This window comes from Nothobranchius furzeri, chromosome 12 (assembly GCF_043380555.1).
Source record: "Nothobranchius furzeri strain GRZ-AD chromosome 12, NfurGRZ-RIMD1, whole genome shotgun sequence".
NCBI lineage: Eukaryota > Metazoa > Chordata > Actinopteri > Cyprinodontiformes > Nothobranchiidae > Nothobranchius > Nothobranchius furzeri.
In genome coordinates, this window is record NC_091752.1 from 6,628,259 (window position 1) to 6,643,828 (window position 15,570).

Consider the following 15,570-nt stretch of genomic DNA (forward strand, 5'->3'; position numbering starts at 1 on the left):
AGGGTGAGGATCAGTAGTGTGGACTGCATCGGGGGTTACCATAACAGCCTGGCTGCTGGGACTAGTAATAACAACAGAAGGAATAATAATCACTGACTAATTGATTGAACCCTTTGGCTTCCTTGCAGGAGTCATATTTGTAGAGCCTTAGTGTAGCACATTGAGCGCCAGTTATTTTTTTATTCCCTTTATGATAAAAAGAAGTTCCTGACATAAAGAATTTCATGTTCTGTCTTTGCCACCAGACGGTGTGAGCGAGATCCTATCCGTGCGTGGTAGTTAGTCGAGTTTACAAAGAGGCCTGGAAAGCCCGAAGCCATGAACGGCTACAGAGAGCTATTTGCTCTTCGTCAGCGGAGTATCCTGTCATGGAGAGAAAATCCCGTTTGAAGTATGGCCCTAGTCTTTTCACATTGACAATAATGCTTCTGGCTTTATCGTGTCCTCCGTGCAAAGCCCGTGTCTTCTCTTTTGTCCAGCTCCCTCTTCCCCGTTCCTGCTCACCCCCTGGCTTTCCTCTTTTGTGTCGCTCTGCCACATTCACTGCAAGGCAAACCCATCCAAACCCCCCCCAAAAGGCATGTTGGGAAGTGTAGTCGCAGACTGGGAATCGGTTGTTCCTCCTTTGAGTCTGTGCATTTCTAACATATTCAATAGCAAATACTTGTTAACTTTGCTGTGATGGAGGTGAAAATGTCATTTAATTACAAAGAGATGGTAAGTCGGCCTTAAAAAGCTCAGATTTATTTATTTTTTTGTGGAAAGGAAAATTCACCAGCTCTTTGAACAGCCCCCGTTTGGAGAAATAGAGACCAAACAGACAAGCTAGCAGCTGGTCTCAGTAGTGCCGGTTCTGAATTGTTTCATTTTATCTTGAAAGTATTGTGTAACAGTTTATGTAAACTTTGTTTTGAACCTGAATATTTAGATTAAAGTGTGCAGGATGTAAGAATATAGTGAGAAAATCCCAAAACAGTAAAATGTTTCAGTCATTTAGGAGGGAAGGTTCTTCTGAAGCATGTTTCATATCCAGCTGGCTGCAGGGATTGTCAGTTTTTCTCCTTTCAAAACAGGATGGACGAACATAACTACACTTTACCATCTGTGTGTGTGTGTGTGTGTGTGTGTGCGGGTTGCAGTAACCACATTTTACCACAGGATGTCATTTTTATTTCATTTCTACATAATGCACCTTTAACTATATTTTTTTCTAGTGGTGGGGCTAGCTATTTGTAGCATTTCCAGTGCTAATGCTACCCAGTTAGGTACTTCCAGTATAGACCATTATAACATTTAAGAATAAATAAATCCACTTTGTAACCGACTCCATTGTGACTAGCCGTTAGGCTGTCAATCCAGAGGAGTCTATCTTCATTTCTCTAAACTGAGGTTGTTCAGAGAGCCATCTACAACAGGTGAGACGTTGATTGTTCATGATCCTCTTCATTAGATGTGAACTGTCCCTTTTAGACAATAGGAGACACGAGGAAACCGACCCGAGTTCCCCAGAGCCACAGAGCTGACCCGCAGTCGAGGGTTGTTGTGACTGATTAGAATAAATATGAGTTATTTGTAGGTTTCAACTGAAAGAACGCATCACTTTCTTCCACACCACTGGTCTGAGCCAGGCCCAGGGGTGTTCAGGAGCTACACATGCGCCCATCTTAACTTCTTTTACCGGATCAGGGTCTCGAGGAGCTGGTGTCTTACTCCAGCAGTCACCGGGCGAGACACGGACAGAGACGATCAGTCTCACATTCACTCTCACCTGGGGGCAATTTAATGTCTCATAAGAGACTCAAACATAAGACTCATGTTTTTTTAGTCCGTGGGGGGAAACCGGATGATTAAAAATAAAAAATTTGTATACAGATGTGAAAAGTTTATTTTTATCGCAGTCATACAAATATTTCAATTTTCATCCCACAAGTATTGTTGAGCTTCAAAAGACTCCGGCTGCATTGTTTAAAACCACATTAAAAACAAGCATTTGAAGCACCTGCAGAACCCGGTCAGTCGAGTTGGGCTCCAGTTGTTAGTCTGCTCCGCACAAGCTGCAGGATTTTAAAGTATGGAAGTACTTCAAGCTAAGGTACAATGTTCCCCCATGATGTTTTCACCTTCAACACTCACAAGCTAGCCTGACAAACCATCATATGTGAATATTTTATTCTGGACACGACCCAAAGACAGAGCTCAGTCGTGGGGCGGGATGTACTTCTCATGCTGTTGGACATCAAACAACATGACCTAATAAACTTAAGTACTTCTATCTGCTCTGGACCCGAAGAAACCCCGAGTCTAAATGGTTCAGAGTTGATACCAAAGCCGTTTCAAATGAGTCGTCACTGTCATAGTCGTTCAGCTCCGCCCACTAAACCGATAGAGTGCTGTGATTGGTACGCCACCAGAGTGGTCAGCGCTGCGGAGGTTCCTGAGGGGCGTGGATGGTCCGACATGCAGAGCAAAAACGTTTAGCTCCTGCTAAGGTCTGTCTAGAGTTCCAGGCTACTCGTTAGCAAAGTTTGGGCCAGAATCTGGACCCACATTCACCTGTGTGTTTGTGTGTGTGTGTGTGTGTGTGTGTGTGTGTGTGTGTGTGTGTGTGTGTGTGTGTGTGTGTGTGTGTGTGTGTGCGCGTGTGTGTGTGTGTGTGTGTGTGTGCGCGCACTGTTTTCGTCACGTTCTATCAGCTAAATGCTTAACGAATGAGTAAAATACTTCCAGTCCAGTGTCAGAAGGTCAGAACGTGTGGATTTAATAAAAGAAAACAATGAAGGTCATAAAGGTTTCATTTTCTTGTCATGCTAGCGTTTTATGCTAATAGTCATCCACAGTTGACTTAAGTAAAATAATATATATATATATATATATATATATATATATATATAAAATATTGACAGATGTCTTCTAGATAGGCATCTTTAAGTCTCGTTGAGTTTTATTCTGCAGTAAAATCACCTTGAAATCCATAATTCACTTGAAGAACTGACACCAAATCTTAAATTCCCACCAAATCAAAAACAAAAACAGTTTCTCTATCCTATTTCTGAAGGGTTTACAGCGGAATAAGGTTAATACTTAGCATTTTAAATTAGCTTTATTATTAGTATTCGTTTGGGCTGGAGAGGTTTCTAAATCCAGAGCTTAAAAGCAAACGCAGCGCCATGCTTTCCATTTGAGGCTCTCAGAAACCTTAAGCCTTTATTTTAAACGGAGGCCTCTCATGGCATATGCATGTGCATCTTATCTGGCGAATATCACCATCATCCACTACTAGCACATCAAATATTTAAACAGGTTGTACAAATAAGACACATAAGAAAACGGCGTGCTGAGACACACCTCTTGTGGTCCCCGAGCCAAAACAATAAACGTGCAACTAGGCTCGGAATATTTTGACATTCATTGACTATATGATCCATATGATCCCAACACAGAACGGGTCCGTGAACCCTCCCGGTTAAACTGTAGCAGGCATATATTAGCAGGCTTACAGCTTGGCAAGCTCCATGTCCCAAAATAGATTTCAACAATACTCTATGAGGATGCATTAAATAAATCTGTGCTCGGCTAATCCGTGGAACAGTTCATATTTTCAAGAGAGACACTCCGCTAGGACAAAAGCGCCTCCTTTGCTTGCCGTGCCTTCATCTGGGGGACAGACACACATAAAGAGAGAGAGGGGGAGGAAAATTTCTGCTAATGTGACAGCGAATTCTCAAAAAAAGAGGAGAAAAATCTGCATTGTGTACACCACAAAGTAGTTTTTTATTTTATTTTTTTAAGCGAGTGCAATAACTTAATCTTAAGGCAAAACGTGGACACGAGGGCCATTTTCAAACATGTTGTAGATAAACGTTAATCACATTAGCATTTCCCAGACTTCCGTAAATCTCCATAAATAGCACACTGAGGTTGATCCCTTCCTTTTTTGTCAATTGAGGCAAAATTATAGTTGATGAATTGCTTTTGCCATGCATGTAGGCTAATGGAAGCTTTGCTCCTGGGTCTTTCTTCACAAAGATCCTTAATTTCTTCACTTTCCACTAAAATAATAACTTGTTCCACTTTGATTAATAGTTTCACCCTCTCCTATTGAGTAACTACGTACGCATAGTTTCAAATTAATTTTTTAGGTGAGGCTTAGTTAATGCAGTAAAAACAGGCCCTTTTGTGTTGAAGTAACGGGGAGGTAATGTCAGCTGGCAGCTCCATAAAGACTTTCCTCTCATGTCACCTAACTGCTTAACACAATATGTGACACCGTTAGCAGGCTAAAACATCCGCTGACAGCTGGCTATTTAACTCCGAGTCATCACATTTGTTCGCTAAGGTGCAGAGGAACTGTAGATACACCCACCTGGGATTACCTGTTCACCAACATTTAGAAGTAGAGCCTCATGCAGCGCGTGAAGATTATAAAAACACTAAAACCGTCTTCTGATCTGCATTATTTTGACGCACAACCTTCCATGTTTTTAGGTCAACTCATATGATTTTAAACGCCGTTTTGAACTGAACTATTAGTGGTTAGTGTGCTTTAAAGGGTGTGCCACAAATGATGAGGATTTGAGTGTTACTACTTTAAACTGCAGCCAGCCTCTTTAAACAGTCTGTGGATGATTTTACATTTTCTCGGGATCCTGTCTCAGGCCCTGTCCACACGTAGCCGGGGATCTGCCAAAACGTAGATATTTTTCTACGTTTTGGCCTGTCATCCACACGAAAACGGAGTTTTTTCACACGAAAACGGATCTTTTTAAAAACTCCGGCCAAAGTGAAGATCTGCGTTTTCTCCGTTTTGGGTGTCTGCGTGTGGACGGACAAAACCGGAGTTTTAAGGTCCGCAACGTCACTTTCCGCGACAAAAAATGCTGACATCACGTGTGCGACCTGTGTTTACGCTAGCCGACAGCATGGAAGCCCTCAGAGCTGCGCTCGCTTTATCAATTGTCCAAGCGCTTTTTGCTTGTTTGTTTTTGCAAGCGGGATTACTGCTCCTTGTGGAAGACCACAGACGAAGGACGAGGTTAATAACGGGGGAAGTACTGCCGCCTACAGGTCTGGCATGTCCTTAACAACGTATTTATCCGGGTACGTGTGGACAGAGTTTGTTTTTAAAACGCGGTGGTGTGGATGCAAGTTTTTGGAGGGGCGGATATTCGTTTTTAAAAAACCCCGGCTACGTGTGGACTAGGCCTCAGTTCACACAACAAAACCTTTAAAGGAGCAACATGTAAAAATTCTACAGTTTAAAAATATCACACAACAGGCTAATTTATCGGTCGTCAGATTTTAACCTTCGACCGCTAAAATCCACTAATAAAAATGAAACACCTGAACTATGCATCACACTGAAAGGGACACAGGCATACTATGTAAATCTGGTATTGCGTGAGTGTTTCACACATACTGAGTATTCATTGGTGTTCTTGTGTACCAGGATGATGCCAGTACAGCTTAAACTGAGGAGTTCTACACTCTCATCGCAGAGGGGATGAATGACCTGCAGTAGCGTTCTGTTTTACATCTGGGATGTCAGGCTAGAAGCTAATGTTGAGCTAACAACGCTATCCGCGATTTAGATGTTTATGTGCGGGCAGCAGAGGACGACATCTGTCTGCCCGCGCATAAACGGAAGTGACGCCATAAACAGCTGGGAGAAGGTGAAAGTTCGGGCCGAAACTTGTCGGGTAAAGGTGAAAAAACATCCAATTACTTCACTGTGTTAAAGAAGAAAAAAAAGATGATTATTGTGACGCCTCAAAAGGCATTTATGTCATTTATATTGTATGTTTCATTTAAAGTTATCCATTTATATGCTTTTAAGTTACAAAGAACAGTGAAGAGGTTAAAAATGTTAAATGGGAAGATTTTATTTTGAAGGTGAACTTATTAATGACCTCACTTCCTGCTGGGTTACATGCATTGGTTGATTTCCTGTTTACTTCCTCTTCTTGGCTGCTCTGAGAGTGAGAGTGTCATGCTCTGAGGCTTATCCACAGCCATCCACTTGGGAATATTGTTCAGGCAACGCCGTAAGTGTTTAAACTCCATGATGAAGATGTTAAAAAAGCATAAATGGCTGTAGTTGTTAAAAAACAGAACTATTTTATTTGTATTTCACAATGATTGATTTGTACATGTTAAAAGAGGTATTTGTTTGATGGTCATTTTCTTTGCTCAGGCTAATACAATTATGTAAAGTCATATTTTGAGTTAGTTTGTGAGGCAATATTTATGTAAACATGATCATTTATTCTATTCTGTATTTCTTTTCAATTACAGTTTTCACCGCTTGTCAAATGAAGGTTCTAAGAGTAAAAAGTCAACTCTACTCTGACTCCTGTATTGTTTGACAAAGGTTTAGCTTGGTGTTTACTCAGAGTTGCTACACTCTGCAACAGGACACTACAGTGAAAAGGCGCACTCAATGTTTCTACGTGGTCGAGATGGCAGCCAGCAACAAGTCATCGGTATCAAATACCAGGAGCAACGTGACATCAGCATCATCAGTGAGTGCAGCCCGTGCCAGAGCTAAAGCAGAAGCTGCTAAGGTACGAGCATCGTATGCTAGTCAGGAGGCTAAATTAAAGCTGGAAAAGGCTGCTAGAGAAGCAGAACGGCTAACTAGAGAAGCTCAAAATCAGTTGGAAGCCACTAGAATTGATACAGAGCTGGAAGTGCTGACATTAAATCGTGAAGCAGACGCAGCTGTCGCTGAAGCACAAGTGTTGGAAGATGTAGCAGAAATGCATGGAAATGTGGAAAATGTGAAATCCGAGTCAGAAGAGAGGCTTAGATTGCAACGCATCAGTGACTATGTTCACTCTCAAGATCACAACCAGTCTCCCTTTGAACCGGTATCTGTCCAACCTGAATCGCAAAACAGTTTCAGAACATGGCTTCCACCTGAAAGCTTAGCAGAATTCCAGTATAGCAAGAGCAAGCCTAATCCTGAAATGGGTGATGGGACACATCCACCTTCAAAAAACCTGTCTGAACTGACCAGAGCTGAGTCAAAGACTGAAATCGAAAGGACAGACCCTCGCACATATACAGGTGCTCAGTCACAAACACCCAGGAAAATGCTTCCAGTGAACGTGTCACAACCACCAGACCCTCTGGCACAGTATATGGCGCGACGTGATCTTGTTGCCTCAGGACTGTACCAATTTGACGATAAGCCAGAGAATTATCGTGCATGGCGGTCCTCATTCATTAATGCTGTGGCTGAAGTTCAACTTACAGAAACACAAGAATTAGACCTCATGACCAAATGGTTAGGGAAAGAGTCTGGCCAACAAATAAGGTGCATACGTTCAGTGTACGTGAACAATGCAAGTTTGTCTCTCCACAAGGCATGGGAGAGGTTGAATGACTGCTATGGTGCCCCTGAGATAATTGAGCAGTCATTGTTCCAGAGACTCGACAGTTTTCCAAAAATTACGGCCAAGGATCACGTCAGATTACGTGAACTTGGAGATTTGCTCACGGAGATACAAGGCGCCAGGGAGGATGGATTTCTCACCGGGCTGACGTATCTAGACACCTCAAGAGGTATTGGACCCATAGTAGACAAGCTTCCATATGGGCTCCAAGAGAAGTGGGTGTCATCTGGGTCGGGTTTCAAAGAGGAGAACAACGGTCGCTTCCCTCCCTTTAGTTACTTTTGTGACTTTGTGTGTCATGAGGCAAAGAAACGAAATGACCCTAGCTTTATTCGGCAAGGCAACGATGCAAACTCCACGAAACCCGAAAGATTACCAGTAAAGAGCTTTAACACCACCAAGTCTATCACAGTCCACAAAACAGATGTTTCTACATTCAACAACGACCCTAGTCAGAACTGCCCGTTGCACAATAAACCTCATCCACTTAAAAAATGTAGGACATTTAGAAACAAGCCCATTGAGGATAGGAAGGCCTTTCTAAAACAGAAAGGAGTATGCTTCAAGTGTTGTTCTTCAACTTCACATGTTGCTAAAGACTGCAACTCTTCCGTGAAATGCTTAGTTTGTGAAAGTATCCATCATGATACAGCCATGCACCCTGGCTCACAACCTCAATTTACTAAAGCTCCTCCACCGCCACAGGAGAACGGCGGGGAGAGAGAAGATCATTCTGGTGTGGCCGATGTTACAACCAGCTGTACAGAGGTTTGTGGCCCTGGCCATTGGGGTCGTTCTTGTTCTAAGATCTGCCTTGCAAAGGTCTACCCCAAACGTTCAAAACAGAAAGCAATTAAAGCTTATGTAATCCTGGATGACCAGAGCAATCGCTCTTTAGCCAGGCCAGAGTTCTTTGAGCTGTTTGGTGTTGAGAACAAACCACTCTTATACCATCTTAGAACATGCTCCGGCATCATCGAAACTTACGGCAGGAAGGCAGAAGGGTTCCAGATAGAGTCATTGGATGGCAAAGTTCTCATACCTCTTCCAGCACTCCTTGAGTGTTCTGAAATTCCCAACAGCAGAGCTGAAATCCCAACACCAGGTGCAGCTTTGCATCAGCCACATCTCCACCATATAGCCAAGTACATTCCCGATATGGACCCAGAAGCAGAGATACTCCTGCTCCTCGGAAGAGACGTGCTCAGAGCACACAAGGTCAGGCAGCAAGTTAATGGGCCACATAACGCTCCCTTTGCACAACGTCTCGATCTGGGCTGGGTGGTGATAGGGGAGGTGTGTCTAGGTAACGTGCATAAGCCAACGGTTGACACATTCAAGACCCATGTGCTAGACAGTGGTCGCCATTCCATATTTCAGCCCTGTGCGAGTGTCATGCATGTCAAAGAAACACAACCAAGCTTCAGCAAGCCCAACAAAACACCAGAGAGGTTGCTAGGGCACACAGTGTTTAACCAAACTGAACATGATAACAAACCTGCCCCATCAATAGAAGATATTCTCTTCCTAGAGATCATGGACAGAAATGTCTACAGAGATGACACCGGCAGTTGGGTGGCTCCATTGCCGTTCAAGGAGCCACGGCGACGTTTGCCGAATAATAAAGAACATGCGGTTAAGAGGTTTGAATCCTTGCAATGCCAATTCAGGAGGAAACCTGAGATGCAGAAACAATATGTGGCATTCATGGAGAGGATCATTGCCAATGGTCATGCAGAGGTGGCACCACCTTTGAGGGAAGATGAAGAGTGCTGGTTTCTTCCATCATTTGGGGTATACCACCCACAAAAGCCCAACCAAATCAGGGTGGTTTTCGATTCCAGCGCTCAGTACTGTGGGGTCTCACTCAACGATGTGCTTCTGACTGGACCCGACCTCAACAATTCTCTCTTGGGTGTCCTTCTACGCTTCCGAAAAGAGAGAGTAGCAATCCTCGCTGACATTCAACAAATGTTTCACTGTTTTCTGGTTCATGGAAATCACCGCAACTTCCTCCGGTTTTTGTGGCATGAGGACAACGACCCCAAAAAGGCAGTTATCGACTACCGAATGAAGGTCCACGTTTTCGGCAACTCACCATCCCCAGCTGTGGCTATCTATGGTCTGCGAAGAGCCATTGCCGAAGGTGCAGAGAAGTATGGTACTGACACGGTGAAGTTTGTGGAAAGGCACTTTTATGTTGATGATGGCTTGGTGTCTCTCCCATCTGAAGTGGAAGCTATCAACCTTCTCCAACGAACTCAGGCTTCACTTGCTGAATCAAACCTGCGCTTGCACAAGTTTGTGTCAAACGGTCCAGCAGTCACTGGAGCTTTCCCACCAGAAGATTGTGTCCCACTCATCAAAGATCTGGATTTGAGTGGCGAGACACCACCTATGCAGCGCAGCTTGGGCTTGCTGTGGGAGATTGGATTAGATACATTCACATTCTCTGCATCAGCTATTATCAAACCTTTCACCCGACGTGGTGTCCTCTCCACTGTCAACAGTGTTTTTGATCCTATGGGTATGTTGGCACCTGTCACAATCGAGGGACGAGCCCTTCTTAGGGAACTTACTTCGGAGTTGAATGACTGGGATATACCTCTCCCAGAAGACAAGCTGAAGAAATGGGAAACCTGGAGAGATTCTCTTCAAGTCCTAAAGGAGCTTCATGTGCCACGTGCATATGCATCAGCCTCACTCACCAAAGCTGTGCACACAGAGTTGTGTGTATTCTCGGATGCCTCGACCATGGCCATTGGGGCCATCGCCTACTTGAGAGCCAGTCAGGAGGATGGCAAAGTGGAGGTAGGATTTGTTATGGGCAAAGCCAAATTAGCACCCCAGTCTGAACCCACCATCCCGAGACTCGAACTCTGCGCTGCTGTCCTTGCAGTAGAAATGGCGGATCTTATCCGAGAGGAGCTGGATCTGAAATTGGATGCTGTCAGGTTCTACACGGACAGTAAGGTTGTGCTGGGGTACATTTATAATACAACAAAACGCTTCTACACTTATGTCCACAACAGAGTTCAACGTATCCGGCAGTCTTCCAGACCAGAACAATGGCATTATGTACGCACGGACGAAAACCCTGCAGACCATGCATCCAGATCTTTACCTGCATCCCATCTTGCACAAAGTTCGTGGTTCACTGGACCTTCATTCCTGCATCAGTTATCTGCAGAAACAGCACAAACTGGTGAGAAGTTTGAGCTCATTGACCCAGGCAATGACTCAGAGATTCGACCACAGGTACACACCTACACTACTCAGCTGGAGGAACCTGTACTTAACCCTGACCGTTTTCATCGTTTCTCAACCTTTACATCTCTACTGCGAGCAGTGGCATTTCTTATCCATATGGCAAGATCTCACAAACAGTCAAACCAGAACAACAGGTGTACAGGATGGCATATGTGTCACTTACCTCGTAATGTGGATGAAATAGCTCAAGCAAAATGTGTCATTTTGCAAGCAGCACAAAGGCCGGCCTTTGCCAAGGAACGGTCAGCTCTCCAAGTAAACAAAGCGGTGCCCACAAACAGCCCTTTGCATAAACTCAGTCCAACTTTGGAGAGTAACCTCATTTGTGTTGGAGGCAGACTGAAACATTCTCAACTCACATGTGAAGAAAAGAACCCAGTAATCCTTCCCAAAGACAGTCACATTTCCTTACTGCTTGTGCGACATCACCATGAGCAAGTGAGACATCAGGGTCGACATCTCACTGAGGGTGCAGTAAGGGCAGCTGGACTGTGGATTTTGGGTGGTAAGCGACTGATCAATTCAGTCCTCCACAAATGCGTAATGTGCCGGAGGCTGCGTGGGAGACTGGAAGAACAACGCATGGCTGACTTACCGCCGGAACGTCTCAAAGTTTGCCCTCCATTCACATATGTTGGGCTAGACGTCTTTGGACCTTGGTCTGTTGTAACCAGACGCACCAGAGGAGGACAGGCAGAGAGCAAACGGTGGGCCATGATGTTTAGTTGTTTGAGTTCAAGGGCTGTCCACATTGAGTTGATTGAGTCTATGGACGCATCCAGCTGTATAAACGCTCTTAGACGTTTCTTTGCTCTCAGGGGCCCTGCAATGCAACGCTATTCTGATTGCGGGACCAACTTCATTGGAGCTAGCAAGGAGCTGGAGATGGACAATACTGTACAGAGGTACCTTGGCAAGCAAGGATGTACCTGGAACTTCGGACCTCCACATGCTTCCCACATGGGAGGTTCATGGGAACGGATGATAGGTGTTGCTAGGAGGATCCTTGATTCAATGCTTTTGCAGCAGAAGAGTCACCTAACTCACGAAGTACTGTCAACGCTAATGGCAGAAATCACAGCCATCATCAATGCACGTCCACTCCTACCTGTGTCTACGGACCCACACCAACCTTTTATTCTTTCACCGGCTATGCTCCTCACACAAAAATCAGGAGTTCCACCTCCTCCTGGAGATTTCATTGACAAGGACCTCTTCACGAAACAATGGAGGCAAGTTCAAGCGCTCGCTAACCAGTTTTGGGCCCGTTGGAGCCGAGAATACTTACCATCTCTACAGCAAAGACAAAAATGGACAGTGCCACGCAGAAACCTTCAAGTTGGGGATTTGGTTCTCCTCAGAGACAAACAGACTGTCCGCAACTGCTGGCCCTTGGCTGTGGTTAGGGCAACCTTTCCTGGGAAGGATGGACATGTGAGGAAGGTTGAGCTCAAAACAGCCGACCAAGGTGATGCTAGAACTTTCTTGAGGCCAGTTGCGGAAGTGGTTCTACTTCTGCCTAAGGACTAATTTAAGGACAGTCATTTGTACCCATTCACATTCACAGTGACCTCACATAGGCCAGGCGGGGAGTGTGACGCCTCAAAAGGCATTTATGTCATTTATATTGTATGTTTCATTTAAAGTTATCCATTTATATGCTTTTAAGTTACAAAGAACAGTGAAGAGGTTAAAAATGTTAAATGGGAAGATTTTATTTTGAAGGTGAACTTATTAATGACCTCACTTCCTGCTGGGTTACATGCATTGGTTGATTTCCTGTTTACTTCCTCTTCTTGGCTGCTCTGAGAGTGAGAGTGTCATGCTCTGAGGCTTATCCACAGCCATCCACTTGGGAATATTGTTCAGGCAACGCCGTAAGTGTTTAAACTCCATGATGAAGATGTTAAAAAAGCATAAATGGCTGTAGTTGTTAAAAAACAGAACTATTTTATTTGTATTTCACAATGATTGATTTGTACATGTTAAAAGAGGTATTTGTTTGATGGTCATTTTCTTTGCTCAGGCTAATACAATTATGTAAAGTCATATTTTGAGTTAGTTTGTGAGGCAATATTTATGTAAACATGATCATTTATTCTATTCTGTATTTCTTTTCAATTACAGTTTTCACCGCTTGTCAAATGAAGGTTCTAAGAGTAAAAAGTCAACTCTACTCTGACTCCTGTATTGTTTGACAAAGGTTTAGCTTGGTGTTTACTCAGAGTTGCTACACTCTGCAACAGGACACTACAATTATGAATCAACACACAGAATGAATGTACAGAAATTCTCTCTATAATTAAAGCCCAAGATCGCTAACAGCAGGTATAATAACGTGTATGACTCGTCTTTGCTTGTCATTTAGAATTTTCTGGCTCTGAACCATAATAATAATAATAATAATAATAATAATAATAATAATAAATTTTATTTATAATACGCTTTACATTACAGAAGTAATCTCAAAGTGCTACAGAGTATAAGGGACAGGTTAAAGGTACACAGCTAGTTATAAACACTGTTAAAATTTCAGGATAGTATCAAGTAATAAAAACAGTCCCCAGAAGTAGATAAACCCCATCTAAAAAGTCATTACAGTAGATACAAACAATAAGTAAAAACAACACAATAAAGTAAAACACTCAATAGGTCATTGTGCACTAGAAAGCCTTATTAAACAAAAAGGTCTTGAGGCCTTTTTTGAAAAGCTCCACAGATTGTTTGGCCCTTAGAAACTCTGGGAGAGAATTCCAAAATTGAGGGGCCACTGCCTTGAAGGACCTGTCTCCCATAGTGGAGAGTTTAGTCACTGGTTGGTGCAGGCGGCGTGAAGAGGTGGTAGATCGGAGGGTTCTTGTGGCAGTGTGTGGGATGAGAAGTTCGCTCAAATAGGCATGAGCTGTTCCATGGGTGCACTGGTGAGTAAGAAGGCCAATTTTGTACTGAACTCGATATTGGATGGGCAGCCATTGAAGTGATCTCAGAACTGGAGTGATGTGATCGTATTTGCGTCTCCTCATCAGGACCCGGGCAGCTTAGTTCTGGATATGCTGGAGCTTGTGTATGCTCTTGCCGGGGGCCCCAACGAGGAGGGCATTGCAATAGTCCAACCTGGAGGAGATAAATGCATGGACCAATTTCTCTGCATCTGGCTGGGAAAGAGAGGGACGGAGTTTAGCAATGTTTTTGAGGTGGAGAAAAGAGACCTTGCAGAGGTGGCGGATGTGGGTGTCAAATGTAAGATTTGAATCTAGTCTGATGCCAAGATTTGTTACAGTAGAGGAAAGGGGAATGTCATGACCGAAAATGGAAATACTGCTAAGGGAGAAAGACTGTGTTTGATGTGGAGTGCCGACAATGATAGCTTCAGTTTTATTACTGTTTAGTTGAAGAAAATTTGCGGCCATCCATGCCCTCATCTCCTCCAGGCAGACCTGAAGTACAGATGGAAGAGTTTTAGGTCTAGTGGAGTCCATTTTCATGTATAACTGAATGTCGTCTGCATAACAGTGAAACAATATTTTGTATTTATGGAAAATTTGTCCAAGAGGAAGCATGTAGATGGAGGAAAGGGTTGGCCCAAGAACCGACCCCTGTGGTACTCCACATAACTGCCAACAGCCATGAAACTCATGGAGCGGCTGTGGGAAAGTGATTTTTTTTGCTTGGGAAAGTAACCAAATCACCAAATCTGAATGCAGGATGTCATTCTTCATTGTCACGTCCTACCCCCCCCCCCCCCCCCCCCCCCATCATGTCCAGGATGACTGAGAACTACACCTCCATGCTGCAGCAGCGTTCAGTCAGAACAGGAAGTGAAACTTAGATGTAGCTGCTGTCAGTAACAACCTAACAGATTTTAAACATTAAAACTCAACAGAAATAGTTCAGAAAGGAAAATTCACAACTTTGTGGGACTCGGTGTTGCACACAGACAGCTGGTGGGATCAGCTCTGAAAAGCGTTGATCACAATTTGCAGATCACTTTTATTTTTCACGGAGATCGGCCGCGGATTCCTCTTCCGGTCGGCATTCTAGGAATCGAAACTAGGAATCGGAATAAAAAACTTTAAACGATTCCGGGAAAACTAACAGTTGGAACCGGTTCCAATCGATGCTCGATGCCCGACCCTAACCCCGTCCCTCTGCTGTCCTTCCAGGCCCCACATCGTTGGCGTCGCTGTTGTGGATCGCTTCTTGAAACATTTAATGACCTCTTTGTATGAAATGTGCTACATAAACAACGCTGCCTGGCCTCATTCAGGGAAATGGTTTACATCTTTTTAAAATACCGACGAGCCAGCAGCTAGTTTGAATTCAGAGAGGACTAAGCGGCTCTAATTACTTCAAGTTGTTGCAAAATTTGTTTTCTAAACTAAATCAAGTTTGTATTCCCTCTGCATTAATTGGTTAATTGTAAGACTGAATGAAAGGATCACAGTGTGGCTACTTCAACCCAAACCACCACCCAATGGTAAAAAAGACAACAGCGTAAAGGTTTGAAATGCCAGCATTCGTAAGAAACACATAAAATGAAAGAACTGGAGCTGTTTTAATCGTTAACTCATCATCACTAAAGGCCTAAAGTTATTTCTCCAAGCTGAGGTTGATGAGGAAGCTTTTTATTTGGCTAAATTAGACACATATGAAGAAAGTCCCGTTTCCTTTAAGCAGGAGCACAAACGTGCGGTTGAACAGGACTTTAAACTGCTTTCTTTGCAACAGAGAAAATCCAGGTTCTACGTAATTATCAGAGTAAATAACGTGTATTATTTTCTGCCTATAAGGAAACCCAAAGGAGCAGATTTGCTGGTGAAAAGCCACTTCTCTGTTTTACCTGGGACTTAAGCCCAAAGGTGGGCGAGCCACACAGCGCTGAGGTGTTTGTATTTCCAGGCTGTCA

The 15,570-nt window shown here is 43.7% G+C and overlaps 1 protein-coding gene across 2 annotated transcripts; it reads left to right on the top strand.

Annotated features, from left to right (window-relative positions):
- The first annotated feature begins 5,762 nt into the window (after positions 1-5,762).
- On the top strand, positions 5,763-12,840 carry LOC139061952 (uncharacterized). 2 transcript variants are annotated; one of them, XR_011515571.1, is made up of 2 exons: positions 5,763-12,541; positions 12,792-12,840. XR_011515571.1 is itself a non-coding variant. In XM_070541904.1 (2 exons), exon 2 carries the CDS (start codon positions 6,456-6,458, stop codon positions 12,192-12,194), a length of 5,739 nt encoding a protein of 1,912 aa, XP_070398005.1. In that variant the 5' UTR covers positions 5,763-6,041; positions 6,292-6,455; the 3' UTR covers positions 12,195-12,840. The 2 variants fall into 2 exon arrangements, 1 of the variants encoding a protein (XP_070398005.1); XM_070541904.1 differs by having other exon boundaries at positions 5,763-6,041; positions 6,292-12,840.
- The last annotated feature ends 2,730 nt before the right edge of the window (positions 12,841-15,570 follow it).